The 16,618-nt window shown below is 39.5% G+C and overlaps 1 protein-coding gene across 4 annotated transcripts in view; it reads left to right on the top strand.

Annotated features, from left to right (window-relative positions):
* Window positions 1-16,618, top strand: part of Vps13 (vacuolar protein sorting 13C) — a 1,645,987-nt gene that overhangs the window by 1,309,776 nt on the left and 319,593 nt on the right. For all 4 annotated transcript variants that reach the window (XM_090373229.1, XM_090373247.1, XM_090373239.1 and 1 more), the window contains one exon: window positions 4,980-5,105. In XM_090373229.1, coding sequence (XP_090229355.1) covers window positions 4,980-5,105 — 126 coding nt within the window. The remainder of the gene's footprint in view (window positions 1-4,979; window positions 5,106-16,618) is intronic.

Raw genomic sequence — 16,618 nt, forward strand, 5'->3', positions numbered from 1 at the left:
TGGTGTCTTATCAATGATATACAAGAATTTTTCTAGCAGGAATAGGGAGGTGATTATTTCCTTGTATAAGCAATGGTCAGGCCAGACCTTGAGTACTGTATACAGGTCTGGAGGCTTCATTTCAAGAAGGATGTAGAACTGTTGGAACAAGTACAGAGAAAGGCAACAAGAGTAGTGAACGGAACGAAGGGTTGCTCTTACGAAGAAAGGCCTAAGTTTTGCAAATTACAGTGTCTGCAGACTAGGCACTGGCGAGGTGATCTGATACAGGTGTCCAAAGCCTTAAATGGTTTCAGCATGCTCAATGCTGATTGGATTCTTCCTCTTCCTCAGAGTAATCACCTGAGAGGGCATAAATTCAAATTGAGGAAAGACAGATGTAGGATAGATGGGAGGAAATTTGCATTTGGCCAGCGGGTGGTTGGTTGGTGGAACAGAATTCCATCCCTTGTCGTGGAAGTTGATAGCCTAAATAAGTTTAAGGCTCAGCTGGACAGGTATTTCGAACGAATAGAGAAGTTAAGTGGAAGTGGTTATTTTTCATTTATTTATTTATTTTATTTATTTATTTTTTTTTTTTGGCTGGTGCTGCATAAGCTTGCTTTCTTGCATTAAATGCCTCTACTAATACTAATGGTAAACTTCCACGACAAGGGATGGAAGTCTGTTCCACCAACCAACCACCCGCTGGCTAAAGGCAAATTTCCGCATATCTATCCTACATCTGTCCTTCCTCAATTTGAATTTATGCCCTCTCAGGTGATTATTCTGAGCAAGAGGAAGAATCCCATCAGCATTGAGCATGCTCAAACCATTTAAGGCTTTATACACCTCAGTCAGATCACCTCACAGGTGCCTAGTCTCCAGACACTAATTTGCAAAACGTAAACCTTTCTTCGTAAGAGCACCCCCGTTGTTCCATTCACTAATCTTGATGCCCTTCTCTGTACTCGTTCCAGCAGCTCTACATCCTTCTTAAAATGAGGCCTCCAGATCTGTATACAGTACTCAAGGTGTGGCCTGACCAATGCCTTATACAAGAGAATAATCAGCTCCTTAACATTAGTAGAGGCATTTGATGCAAGAAATCAAGCTTATGCAGCATCAGCCAAAAAAAAAATAAAAAATAGAAAATAACCACTTCCACTTCACCCCTCTGTTCGTTCGAAATACCTGTCCAGCTGAGCCTTAACTTATTTAGGCTATCAACTTCCACGACAAGGGATGGAAGTCTGTTCCACCAACCAACCACCCGCTGGCTAAAGGCAAATTTCCGCACGTCTATCCTACATCTGTGTTTCCTCAATTTGAATTTATGCCCTCTCAGGTGATTATTTTGAGAAAGAGGAAGAATCCCATCAGCATTTTGTCAATCCTTCTTGAAATGAGGCCTCCAGACCTGTATACAGTACTCTAGGTGTGGCCTGACCATTGCCTTATACAAGGGAATAATCACCTCCTTATACCTGCTAGAAAAAGTCCTATATATCATTGACAATACACCATGAGCTACTCTTGCAGCCCATCTGCACTGCTCAGAGAACTTCATATCTGCCTGCACAACCACCCCCAGGTCCCTTTCATTCTCTACCACTGTCAGTGTAGTACCACAGAGTTGATACGTTGCTGTTTCCCATATGTAGTACTTTACATTTGTCAATGTTAAACTTCATTTGCCACCTCTCAGCCCATCTGCTCAACCTTTCCAGATCCTGTTGCAGTAGCATAGTGTCAGTAGTGTAATTGACAACCCTGCCAACCTTCGTATCGTCTGCAAACTTGGACATTAAGCTTGATATACCATCATCAATGTCATTTATAAATACAGAAAACAATAATGGACCCAAAACTGAACCCTGAGGGACTCCACTAATAACATTAGTCCAAGATGAGCAGTGTCCATTATTTACCACTCTCTGTCTTCTCCCCCTCAACCACCCCTTTATCCATAGCAGCAATTTGCCTCCAATGCCACACTGCTCCAATTTGTGCAGCAGTCTTCCATGTGCAACAGTATCAAAAGCCTTTCTAAGATCCAAGTATATAATATCAAAGTTATTCCCTGCATCCAGTTCTTTTGTGACTGCATCATAGTATCCAATCAAATTGGTCAGCAAGACTTCCCCTTAACAAAACCATGCTGTGTCCGAGCTATAACTGAAGTCTTGTCTAGATAATCCTGCAGTGCTTCTTTAACCAGTGCCTCCATTAATTTTTCGGGAACAGAAGTTAAACTCACATGTCTATAATTACTTGTGTCAGCCTTTGATCCTCCTTTGTGAATTGGGCTCACATTTGCACATCTCCAGTCCATGGGTACCTCCCCTGTGTCCAAGGAAGCTCTCATAATTATGGCTAAGGGTTTGCTTACTTCCTTTGCTGCCTCCTTTAATATAACTGGATAGATCCCATCCACACCAGGTGCCTTTCTTGTGTTTATCTTCAACAATTTCTCCTCCACTTTACTCTCAGAGATTACAAGATTCTCTAGCTTACTGCCAGAGTTGAATACACCTCTGTCAGAGTTGAATACACCTCGCTGAATAAGTCCTCATGTGTGAATGTTGATGCAAAATATTCATTTTCCTATTTCCCTGTACAGTTTCTTATTATACTCGTCAGTCATTAGGCCTATAGTACATTCCTACTCTCAATTTTGATCTCCCAATACTTATTTCACACCAAACTGACTCGACACTGCACTGTCCAGCGATGTCGACTGTATTCACTTCCTTGGATTTTATGTATTTCTTAACTAATAGCATAACCCCCTCCTCCCTTCCTATCCTGTCTATCCTTTCTGTAGATGTTGTACTCCCCAAATTCCAGTTCTACATCCCTTATATCTGTGTGACACCACGTCTCTGATATCCCAACAATATCTGCCTTTGATGCTTTGAGCAATACCTCAAATTGATCAAATTTATTTACTAAACTCCTAGCATTGGTGTACACGCAAGTATACATGCACCTGTTCTTTTTCTTAGCTACTCTAACACAACCCATTTGTTTACTTGTACCCCAATGATTCCCAGCAGTCTCTGAAATATCCTGCATCTTATTTTCCAGGCTGCGGCTCATTCCAATAGAAGCAGTGCTAAAATCACTTTCACCTCTGCCAGTGTCTACTGTTAATCTATTAGTCCTTGTATCCCACCAATCTAGCAGTTTTCCGACCCACCTAACACTGCCTCGATAGCATCAGCAATCATTCTTGCACCCTTTCTATTTAAGTGTATCCCATCCCTGTAGAAGTAGTCTCTCCTGTTAACAAGTACAGACCAGGCTGAAAAAAATTTTACCCCTTGAACCTTGCACAATCTTTCCAGGGCCGAATTGATCGACAGGGCTCTCATCATATACTCCCTCCTATCGTGTCTGTGCAGAATTGCAGACACTTTCAAATTCAACCCTAATTCACGGCTTTTTTTCAACAGTGGCCTGTACTTGTTAAGTAATTCCGCCGGTCTCCTACTCTAAATATCATTAGTGCCAATGTGTACAACTATATCACCTTTTGTGCCCTTAAAAGATCATATCCGCTCTACAACGTCATACACCTTTGCATCTGGCAGACATACCCTGGTCCTGTTCTACCTATCCTTTTTACAAAACATGTTCCCTGACAATAGAGTCACCAACAACTACTAGTTCCTTTGGGACCAGCGCATTCGGCCTTGGGGGCTGCCGCTGTGTTACGAGGCGCCTCCGTAGCCAGGTGGGAAGGAGCAGCAGTGCGTAGCACACACTTCTTGATTAGACCGGGGTTCGAGCCCGTCACCACCAAATACGGAGGATGCGGAAAGGTCAAGGAATGACCACCGCATATCCTGGAGCAATATGGCCTTAGTTGCTAATGCTCCTAAAAACCAAAAAAACAAAAAACAACAGCCGCTGTGTTGCGTGATGACCAAGTGCAAGCTCTGGCATTGGTGTGGGCAGCTGAGAGCTTGATGGCCCCCTGACTTTTAATCCTTCGAGGGCATCCACCATGACCTTCAAGCTCTCATATAGGCCCATTACAACGCTGAGTTGTCGCCTGATTTCCTTACACTCCTTGCATCGCGCAACCACAAAGACATCCCCCATGGTAGTATCATGTCCCGTACTCGACTGCTCCACAAACATCAAGCAAGTAGTGCATTTTAAAAGGCTGTGATTCAGAGGGCAACTTCCCCCCTAAGTTCTTACCTGAGCCACAACACTCCCATTAGCTTGAGCCTTTTGGTTTGCTGCTCTTGTCTGAGTCATGATTTCGATTTAATTTCAATAAAATTTCAATTTCAGTACAAAATTAAAACCCTAAACTTGTATCCCAACCCAGTTATAACGCTATATTTATGTTTCGGTATCGAGTGTTATCTACGAAATCCCTTTATATAACTTCCATATCAAGTTAAGTATTAATTATTTATTTTTACTAATTGTTTATGTTACTTAACCTAAGTCGTTATATGTATAGTTAAAAGTACAATTTAATTAACAATGAAGTTCAAGATTAATAGATTTTACCAATTAATTGACAATATTATGTACTATACTATATTAAGCTTATGCTACCTAGTTCAAGATATTTTTTATCGCGTAACAGTCGCGGCAATTTACGAACGGTAAACACATGGATTTGATACCCTTACTGATACTAAGTAATACCTACAAAACTCTATCTAAGTTACTTTAAACTAAATATCGTAAATAGGATTATAAAGCTACTCTAGAAAATAAGTTAATATGGCAATTTAAACTAATAAAACAGAAAATAAATCAGAAAAAACTTCTCTGTTCCAGGAGCGGAAAAAAGCTACACCCCCACAGGCTACGCTCGTTCTCAAACATCATTGCACTTACTGTTTTACATTTTATATTATTAAAATAATATTCATTTGTCCAATTGTTTATACTTTAATTTGAATTTCCTTAATGACAAATTGAGATTATTGATTTTTATGTCCACCACTTACATGTATTTAATTTAATAGTGCCAGCCCTTTTGGCCAAGGGCAGCAAAATTGGGTGAGATGGTAGTTCGTTATGCTGATTCTGTTGAAAAATGTGCTCCATTTTCCTTTAAAGACAGCCATACTACATTTCTACAGTTAAAAAATGTAAGTTTTATTATTTATTTCATAATATTTATTTTGTATTTTAAAGTTGAAGTGTATGCAATCTTTGGTATAACCTGAGAATGGTATGATGCAGACTAGATAATTACATACAGGTTGTTAACAAAAACAGCATCATTAAATGAAAGTTCAATCCTAAAGAATAGAATTTAACTGTATATATATATATTGCAACATCATTGTTGCCCGTCTCTTGTTTTTGGTCAGTGTTTATCAGAATGTTGGAGAGGGTGATATTTTTGGACTTCTTTGGATGGGACCCTTTGGTTGATATGATTGGATGATTGCCAACGATTGGTCTTATTTTTAGCACCAGGATTTTGTGTGATGTTACTATGGAGGATCTCAGTTTTTGTATTCTTCAATGCTATCCTTGCAGATCTTCTTAATCCCAGAGTTGTGAAGATCATGGCTATAGAGCTCCCTGGTGGGGGGGATGCCATTCTGGTTAGATTTACAGGTGTTGGATCTGCATCTGTTTTTGTTGCTTGAAGAGCAAGAGGTGGCAGGGTAATTTCCATAATGTCCTTTTTTCTGCTGAAATTCTGAATGGGTCTCAACAAACTATCTTCTTAAGTGGTTATGAATGACAGATATGATGCTTGGATGGCTCTAATTATTAATGATATCAAAAAGAAGACATAGCAATACAGGTGCAATGTCCAAAATTCATCAACCTTGGTAACTGGATATTGCAGGATTTTGGATTTTCTCTGGTTTTTGAACAATAAATATACAAATCATGAAATATCAAAATTCAAGCACAGATGAAGAGAGACTGCATCATCATCATGGAAATATACCTTTGATGATTCTTCTACATTATTTACTTATTTTTATATCAGTATTGTGATTCTTAATATTATTTTATTCCTTACACTGTTGGTAAATAAACAAGAAAATTAGCACCGTGAAGTTACAAAAGTGATCACCTACAAAATTGCTTAGGTATTATTCCAATAAAAAAATAAAATAATGAAGAGAAAAAAATAATAATAAACAGAAACAAAATACCATACTATATAATTTTTGTTTACTAACAGCTGAAGGCAAGACTGCCTTCGTGTAAGAAAACAAAATCTCTCCCTCTCATGATTGACACTATTCAACCCAGAGAAACTGTTCTGATAATAGCATAATACTTTCCATTGCTCCACAATCAATGGCAACAAAAATTGCTCTAGAGAGGAAAAATTTAATATTTTAATTTGACATCACTGATACATTTTGGCCAAGTGATTTGCAACTGAACAATTTCTCTGTGCTTAGAGTGCAGTTTTTTTTTCTTTTACTTTTCTGCATTCAATAAAATTCCTTGCTTAATTCTAGCTTTTCTTTCAAAATGTATTTGAAGAAAGCAAGGAAGGAAAGTTAGCTTTTTTTTTTTTTTTTTATTGTTTGTAAATTAAGTAGTAACCCTTACTAAGCTTCACTTGATAACACCAACCATTGCTCCTACCTCCCCAGTACGGCTGGGAATCTTTTCAGGAAAGTTAATCTGCCAAGAGCTAAAAGGAATGAACATGTTGACACTTTTCCTGCACTACAGCCTTCAAGCTCTCAGCATGCTTGTCATGAAACTGATCATGACCACTCCATTCTCAAGAGGATGAAAAAAGGATTTGAACAAAAACTTAGATTTAGATTAGCAAGAATTTCCAGCACTCTTGATATTGCATTCTTTATCATCCCAACCTACACTCTCTTCTTTCACCAAACAGAGATGATTAGCATTAGCATTAGCTTTTGATTTTTTTGTTGTTTGTTGTTTTGGTTTTTAGGAGCATTAGAAACTAAGGCAATATTGCATCGGGAAAATGCGGTGGTCATTCCCTGACCTTTCCGCATCTTCCGTATTTGGTGGTGACGGGCTTGAACCCCGATCTAATCAAGAAGCGTGTGCTACGCACTGCCGCTCTTCCCACCTGGCTACGGAGGCACCTTTAGCATTAGCAAAGACACATGATGCAAGAAAGCAAGCTTATATAGCATCAACCCAAAAAAAAAAAAAAAACACCCTTATTTCAACCATACACTCACTCCAAATGTTTGTCAAGTTCTGCCTTAAATCTATTTAAGCTATCAACTTCTGCAATGACAGATGGAAGTTTGTTCCAAAAATCAACCACCCACTGGATGGATAAAGGCAAACTTTCACACATCTATCCTACAACTGTCTTTCCTCAATTTGAATTTATGCCCTCTCAGGCGATTATTCTGAACAAGAGGAAGAATCCCATCAGCATTGAGCATGTTCAAACTATTCAACGCTTTATACAACTCATTCAGATCACTTCTCAGGTGCCTAGTCTCCAGACGCTGTAATTTGCAAAATTTAAGCCTTTCTTCATATGAGCAACCCTTTGTTCCATTCACTAATCTTATTGCCCTTCTCTGTACTTGTTCCAACAGCTCTACATCCTTCTTAAAATGAGGCCTCGAGACCTCTAAACAGTATTCAAGGTGTGGTCTGACCATTGCCTTATACAAGGGGATAATCACCTCCTTATCCCTGCTAGAAAAATTCCTGTATATCATTGCAAGACACCATGAGCTACTCTTGCAGACTATCTACACTGCTCAGAAAAGGTTGTGTCTGCCTGCCCGCCCAACTACCCCAAGGTCCTTTCCATTCTCTATCACTGTCAATGTAGTACCATCAGTTGATACATTACTCTGCTGTTACTGTTTCCCATATGCAGCTTTACATTTGTGAAGGTTAAACTTAATTTGCCACCTCTCAGCTCTCTGCCCAACCTTTCAGATCCTGCTGCAGCAGCGTACTGCCATTAGTGTCATTAAAAAGCCTGCAAACCTTTATATCATCTGAAAACTTGGACATTAAGCCCGATATACCATCATCAGTATCATTTATAAATACAGAAAACAACACTGAACTCTGAGAGACTCCACTAATAACATTAATCTACGAAGATTAGTGTCCATTGATTACCACTCTCTCTCTTCTGCCACTCTACCATCCCTTTATCCATAACAGCAATTTGCCTCCAATGCCACACTACTTCAATTTGAGCAGCAGTCTTCTATGTGCAATAGTATCAAAGGCCTTTCTAAGATCCAAATATATGGTATCAAAATTATTCTTTGCATCCAGTTCCTTTGTGACTACATCATAGTATCCAATCAAATTGGTCAGACAAGACTTCCCCTTAACAAACTCATGCTGTGTCCGAGCTATAACTGAAGTCTTGCTTAGATTATCCTGCAATGCTTCTTTAACCAGTACCTCCATTAATTTCATTGTAACAGAAGTTAAACTAACAAGTCTATAATTTCCCACTGCTCCCTTAGATCCTTGACTCCAAACCACACCTTTGTGGTTTGGAGTCACATTTGTACATCTGCAGTGCTTGGGTACCTCCACTGAGTCAAAGGAAGCTATCATCATTAGGGCTAACGGTTTGCTTACTTCTTTTGCCACCTCCTTTAATATAACTGGATTGATGCCATCCACCCCATGTGCCTTTCTTATGTTTATCTTAAATAGTTTTTCCTCCAATTTACTCTCAGTTATTAAAAGATTATCAAGCTTACTGCCAGAGTTTAATACACCTCTGGAATTCCCCTCGTTGAATAACTCCTCATGTGTGAATGTCAATGCAAAATATTCATTTAGTTTGTTTGCTACCTGAGCACGATAATCAACAGTTGAACCATCGATATCAAGTGGACCAATCTGATTCATCCCCTTCCTTCTATAGTTTACATAAGTAAAGAACTCTTTGCTGTTTTTCTTTGCATCTGTTGCCAAAGATTTCTCGTAATCTGCCTTCACCTGCCTAACCTCCTTTGTAACTTGGTTACAGATCAACTTATATCTGTCATAGGCCTCTGTGTCACAAGTTAATTTATATATATATCCCATGCATTTTTCTTCTCTGCCATATGTCTCATTATTTCATCTGACATCCATTTAGGCCTAAACTTTGAACAATATTTCTTAGTTGGTATGTAAAGTCTAGTAGCTTCCAAGATAAGTTCTTTGAATGCTTCCCATTTTGAATTTGCTGTTGGTAACATCATCAGTTGGTCCCACTATATAGAATTTAAATACTCTCTCAGACCATCGTAGTCGCCTTTACGAAAGCAAAAACCCTTCCCTTTACCCCTGATGGTAGTTACCTTTTTGAGTAAATCCCACTTCAGCACACTATGATCAATGCCACCTAGTAGTTCCTTTATCTGCAGATTCTTAATGTATGAAGAATCACTACTGATAATCAGATCAAGAGTATTACTCCCTCTAGTTGCCTCCCAAACATGCTGATGCAGAAAAGAATCATCCAATAAATCCACAAAAGCCTTGCTAGTGTGTGAGTGACCAATCCACAAATTCCAGTCAATATCTGGGAAATTAAAATCCCCCATCATAGGACTCTGATTTACTGGTCCACTCTATTTCCCTGTACAGTTTATTATTATACTCATCAGAGTCATTATTCCTATAGCACACTTATACTCAATTTTGATCTCCCAATGCTTATGTCACACCAAACTGACTTGACACTGCACTGTCCAGCGATGTCGACTGGCTTCACTTCCTTGAATTTTTTGTGTTTCTTGACTAATAGCATAACCCCTCCTTCCATCCTATCCTGTCTATCCTTTCTGTACATATTGTACTCCCCAAATTCCAGTTCTACATTCCTTATATCTGTGTGAAAACACGTCTCTGATATCCCAATAATATCTGCCTTTGATGTTTTGAGCAATACCTCAAATTCATCAAATTTATTTACCAAACTTCTAGCATTGGTGTAAATGCAAGTATACCTGCACCTGTTCCTATTCTTAGCTACCCTAACACAACCCATGTTTTTTTTTTTTTTTTTTTTTTTTATGAGAACCCCAAACACGAGAGGTATTATAACCTATAGTACTTAGTACCGTGCTTGGGTTGGTGGTTGAGAAGACGAAAGAAGATATTTGTTGATACTGGACTTGAACTTCTGTAGATTGTAATTTTCAGGAAATACGTATGAAGGAAGGTTGTTCCAGAAAACGGCAGTTGAATGAATAAATGAGGAAGATGAAAAGTTGGTTCTGTGGGTTTGAAGTTGGACAGTAAATGGATGTTGGCTGGTGGCAGCACGTGTTCGGACTGTTTTGAAAGAGAGAGCTGGAATTATAGAAGCCAATTCAGAAGAACAGTGCCCGTGGAAGTATCTGTAGAAGAGGCATGCAGCAGAAACAGTGCGTCTATGAGAAAGTGAGTGGAGAGACTCTGTTAGAGATGAATCATTAATTAACCTAACTGCCCTCTTCTGAATGGAATCAAGAAGCCTGAGAGAGGTTTTGGGGGCACCACCCCAGATGTGGGAACAATATTCCATGGCAAGGCGGATTTGCGATTTATACAGAGTGAGCAGCTGTTTGGGAGAAAAGTAACGCCGTGAACGAAAGAGAAAACCAAGTTTTTTAGATGCAGAGGAAGCAATATTTGTAATGTGCTTGTGCCAAGAGAGATTAGAAGTCAGGGTAATCCCCAAAAGAGATATATCCTTTTGCCTAGAAATCGGAGTGTCACTAAAGATAAGCATAGGAGCAGAAGAATCCTTTTTACGAGATATAAGACAAGATTGAGTTTTAGAAGGGTTGAAATCAACTAAGTTGTCTCTACCCCACTGGAGAATTACCTGAAGATCGGCATTTAAGGAACTGGCAGCAGATTTTCGAGAACTTGAAGCTGATTGAGCTGGACAAGGTTTCTCAAAATGGAAAGTTGAATGCAATGTGCTATCATCAGCAAAACTATGGATAGGATTTCCAGTCAATGGAAGAAGGTCATTGATATACAAGAGAAAAAGAGTGGGGGAAAGAACTGAACCTTGGGGGACACCGGCATTAGTGGAGAAGTTAGAAGACAGAGAGCCATCTACCATCACCCTCAGTGAGCGATCAGAGAGAAAACTGGATAACCAATTACTAAAAACAGTTGGCAAACCATAAGATGGAAGCTTGTTTAGAAGACCTTTATGCCAAACACGATCAAAAGCCTTTGAGATGTCAAGAGCAACTACTCGTGTTTCACCGAACCTTTCCATTGAATTAGTCCATAAATGGGTAACATAAGCCAGAATATCACCAGTGGATCGACACTGACGGAATCCATACTGGCGATCGTTGATCAGACGGAAGGTTTCTAGGTAGTTTAAGAGTTGGCGGTTAATTGATTTCTCCATTACTTTAGAAAGAGTAGAAGTAATTGCAATGGGACGATAATTGGATGGGAGGGATTTGTCACCCTTTTTAGGAACTGGCTGGATATGAGCAAATTTCCAAGCAGAAGGAAAAACACCTTTGGCGGCAAAGAACAGGAGTAAGTTCAGGAGCACAGGTTTTGAGAACAAGTGGAGAAATACCATCAGGACCTGGAGCTTTCTTAGCATCAAGATTCATCAAAATCCTTCTGATATCCTTTTGACGGAAGACCACAGGAGGCATTGAATGGAATGTGTTAGGAATGGTGAAAGGTGTTTTACCAAGATCATTAATACATGAGCTGGAAGAAAAATGGGATGCTAGCAGGTCAGCTTTATCCTTGGCTGAAGTGACAACAGAACCATCTGGTTTGGACAGAGGTGGGAGCAGAGATGGGCAAAAGTTGCGGCCAATAGCTTTGGCAAGAGACCAGAATGCTCGGCTACCATTAGGGCAAGAAGCAAGTTTTCTACTCTTAGCCTGTTCAAACTCTAGTTTGGACTGATTAATAACTGCTTTACAATTGTTGCGAGCTTTGGTGTAGGCAGAAAATGAAACTGAAGAATTAGAAACAAGCCAATTACAGTATGCAACGTTCTTCTCTTGGACAGCCTTAGCACATTTATTGGAAAACCAAGGTTTAGATAAAGGACGAGATTTTAATGTGGAATGTGGGATAAAGGATTCCATTCCTGCAAGAATAATTTCACTGACACGATCTGAGCAAACGTTGACATCAGAAGTTTTGAAACAGTAATGAGACCAAGGAAAAGAAGAAAAGAAGTCTCGCAGGTCATCCCATTTTTCATTCTTGTAATGCCAAACAATACGAGGTTGGGAATAGCCATGAGATAAAGGTTCCATTGGAGAAGAGACAATCACCAAGTTGTGATCTGAAGTGCCTAAAGGACCTCTCACTTCAGCCTTGTACTTAGAAGGGTTGTTTGTGAGAAAAAGATCAAGTGTATCGGCTGTATGATTAGGATTGTCCGGTATTCTTGTAGGTAAATGAACAATCTGTGCTAGGTCATTAGTAATTGCAAAAGCCTCAGCATCTCGACCTGCTGGGTCGGTGTGACTAGAAAACGGAAGCCAGCTGGAGTTGTGAACGTTAAAATCACCAAGGAAAATTACCTCACTGTTAGAAAAGTTGGACTGGAGAAAGTCAAGTTGCAAAGAGAGGAAGTCAAAGAGCTCCAAGTGATTAGTGGAGTTGGGAGAACGGTAGAGACAACAGATGAATTTTACACAATGAGGTAGAGAGATTTTAAGCCAGAGAAGATCAAAGAGAGGAGATTCCAAATTGCCAAGTCTCTGACAGGGAATATCAGAACGGACATATGCACAAGTAACATATGCGGACATATGCACAAATAACATATGCGGACATATGCACAAGTGTTTACTTGTACCGCAATGACTCCTCCCAGCAGTCTCTGAAATATCCTGCATCTTGTTTTCCAGGCTGCTGCTCATTCCTATAGAAGCAGTGAGTGCAAGAATCACTTTCACCTCTACCATTGGCTACTGTTAATCTATTATTCCTTATATCCCCCCCAAGCTAGCAGTTTTCCGACCCACCTAAGACTGCCTCGATGGCATCAGCAAATATTGTTGCACCCTTTCTATTTAAGTGTATCCCATCCCTGTTGAAACAGTCTCTCCTGTTAACAAGTACAGACCAGGCTGAAAAAAATTCTACCCCTTGAGCCTTGCACAATCTTTCCAGGGCTGAATTGATCGACAAGGCTCTCATCATATACTCCCTCCTATCGTGTCTGGGCAAAATTGTAGACACTTTCAAATTCAACCCTAATTAACAGCTTTTTTTCAACAATGTGATCACTGTCACCCAGTGGTTCCTTTATCTGCAAATTCTTAATGCCTGAATAATCACTGCTGGTGATCAGATGAAGAGTGTTACTCCCTGTAGTTGCCTCTCGAACATGTTGCTGTAGAAAACAGTCATCCAATAAATCCAGAAAAGTCTTGCTAGTGTGCGAGTGACCAACCCACAAGTTCCAATCAATATCTGGAAAGTTAAAATTCTACATTATAAGACATTCTGATTTACTGGTCCACTCTGTTTCTCTGCACAATTTCTCATTATACTCATTACATTCATTAGGCCTTTTACATACCTACTCTCATTTTTCCTTTCCCCCTGCTTATGTCACACCAAACAGACTCAACCTTGCATTGTCCACCAACATCAATTGGATGCACTTCCATAGATTTTGTGGACATTCCTTAACTAACAAGCATAACCCCACCTCCCTTCTTACCCTGTCTATCTTTTCTGTACACATTGTACTCCCCAAATTTCAATTCTGCACTGCTTATATCTGTGTGAAACCATGTCTCTGATATCCCAACAATATCTGCCTTTGATGTCTTGATCAGCACCTCAAATCCATCAAATTGATTTACTGTACTTCTGGTATTGGTGTACTTGCAAGTATACTTGCACCTGTTTCTACTCTTAGTTACCTTTACACAGTCCATATATTTATTTGTTCCACTACGACTCCCAGCAATCCTGGTAACCTCCATTGCCTTGCTTTCCAGGCTGCTGCTCATTGTAATAGAAGCAGTGAAAGAATCACTTTTGCCTATGCCTGCGGGCCGCTGTTAACCTTTTAGTCTGCGTATACCCCAGATAATTTTTTTCTTGATTTTTCCAAATTTTTTTTTCTTTCCATTAACCATAGGTAACTGAATCAGCGGATGTGGGAGCACAACTGTATATGTAGAACTCCTTGTCCCCTCTCTGCTTTCTTACTCAGTAATTTCTCATAATCTCCCTTTATCAACCTTACATTTTTTGTGATACTATTACAAATCTATTCGTTCCTTAAATAGATTATAGGAGCATCATCCAAAATAGCATGAGTTTCTAGCAAACCCCACCATATTAAAAATGAATCATGGCTCCAAATAGCTCCAATGAAAGTAATGTGATTAAGTTATAATAGTACAATTGTACATTAGCCATACATATCTTCTCCACCGCCACTTACTTACTTACTTACTTAATCTGTGAAAATCCTTCTCAGTGCATCACTTCATTCTCAGCTGACTCTATTAAACATATCTTAAGTGACTTCAGTCTCCCTCCCCATTACTCAGATAATAGGCTTAAATTATTTTCAACTACTCCTCACCTTTTATGTTTTTACTTGCTTTTGATATAATTTGTATCATTTTTATTTTGAGGTGGTACTTTTCATTTATTTTATTTATATCTCAGGGGTGGCCATAGTGCAGCTCACGCAGGCTTGTGGTGCAGCTCTCATGTGTATATATTTTGATTTTTATTTATATCAAAATTTTATATATAACACTGATTAAAGTTTAAAAATAATAACTTTATTTTTTAAGTAAGCATATTCTTGTTACATTCTTTTTTCAAATACATAAAAAGATACAAATTTCTCAAAATACTAATTCTGGCAAACAGTACTTCACAAAAGATATTTACATATTAGGGGTTTTTTTTTTTTTTTGTTTTTGTTTTTTTTCGCTGCTTTACGGGTATTGGCCATCTTAGCAGTTAGCTGTCGAAAGTTTGATTGATGACTTGTTGGATCAGTATGTACAAGTTCATTTTACACTGAAAGGGCAGAATTAATGGGATACCTGGTTTCTGGGCAATGCGACACTGCCACCCCATTTGCTAGTGGACGAACCCACTGGTTGGGAGGTATATAGATACACAGCAGCATCACTGCATTCACGTAGATGGTTATTCAATGTCAGTATGGATAAATGTCGTTAACCAACTTTGAAAGAGGAATGATAGTGGATGCCCAATGCATGGGTCACTCTATTGTGGAGGCGGTACAGAAATGCGCTATCCCGTTTGACAGTATCAAGAATGTATCGGGAATATGGCATTTCCGAAATAACATCCCATCCTGGACAGTGCTGTTGTAGAGAAAGGTGTTGGATGAACATGGCCGCCGATGTCTGTCTCGCATTGTTTCAGCCAACCGGAGAGTGACAGTGGCACAAATCACCACCAACTTCAACGAGGGCGGTGCCAGAAACGTCTCCACCAAGACCATCAGGCAGTCATTAGCCGCAATAAGTTATGGGAGCCACCAACCCAGCAGAGTCCCATTATTAACACAATGACATAGGACTCTACACCTCAATTAGGCGAAAGAACATTGGCAATGGATCTTAGATGACTGGAGACTGGTCTCCTGGCCCAATGAGTTTCGTTTCCAGTTATTTCGAGTGGACAGGAGGGTGCATATCTAATGGAAACTGCAACAAACTATGCACCCGTCATGTCAACAAGGAACTGTTCAGAAAGTTAGATGGTTGTGAATTGTCTGGGACATGTTCAACTGGCACACATTGAGACCTCTGGTGCATGTAGCCGCATCTCTGAATGGTCTAGGTTACGTGTCCATCCTTGCAGACCATCTGTATCCCTTCGTGGTCATCGTGCACCCACAGGGCAATGGACTCTTCCATCAGGACAGTGTGCCTCCCCACAGACAGAGCCGTGGTGACTAGAACATGGTTTGAAGAGCATTCTGCAGATTTTGCTATCGTGGAATGGCTTCCCTGTTCACCAGACATGAATCCTGTGGAGCATCTTTGGGATGCTGTGGAAAGGTCCATTCGAGCTTTGTATCCTCCACCCAGGAATGGACGGAATTATGGGCAGTGGTGCAGCAAAAATGGATTGAAATATCTGTGGAATGCTTCCATGAAATAATGGACTGAATGCTCGCTTTGTGGCTGCCCTTATCCAGGCGAAAGATGGGCCTGCCCGTTACTAGGTAGGCATCTCATGATTTCTGTCCACACAGTGTAATACTCATTAGTCAAACCATGCTGATACTTATTTTTAATATATTTATATATCGAATACAAAGACTCACAAGAATATGACGAAACGAAAATATAGATTAATCTCTGTGTACACTCTTTTGTTTTAGGATATTTTTGTTCCGGAACCTGTTTCCAAAACTCAGAAGTCAAGCAGAAAGAAAAATGCTAAAATAATAAGTGTATTTTAGTTCTTTCAATCCTTCATCTATTTGTAGTTACAGTAGCTCCAAATCTACAGCTGCTGTATCCTCCCAGCAATTGGTTGTGAAACGGGACAGCCAGTCTTCATAATGTCAACAATAAAAGGAATTTCCAAAAATGCAAATGATGGTTTAAGCGCTCTTAAATCATGAATCTACTATTAATTTCTTCTGCCAATCTGTGTAACTTGCATGCATAATGTCTAGTTATTATTTCAAATCCGG

This window comes from Mastigoproctus giganteus, chromosome 1, assembly GCF_048544385.1.
Source record: "Mastigoproctus giganteus isolate SK-2022 chromosome 1, ASM4854438v1, whole genome shotgun sequence".
Classification (NCBI taxonomy): domain Eukaryota; kingdom Metazoa; phylum Arthropoda; class Arachnida; order Uropygi; family Thelyphonidae; genus Mastigoproctus; species Mastigoproctus giganteus.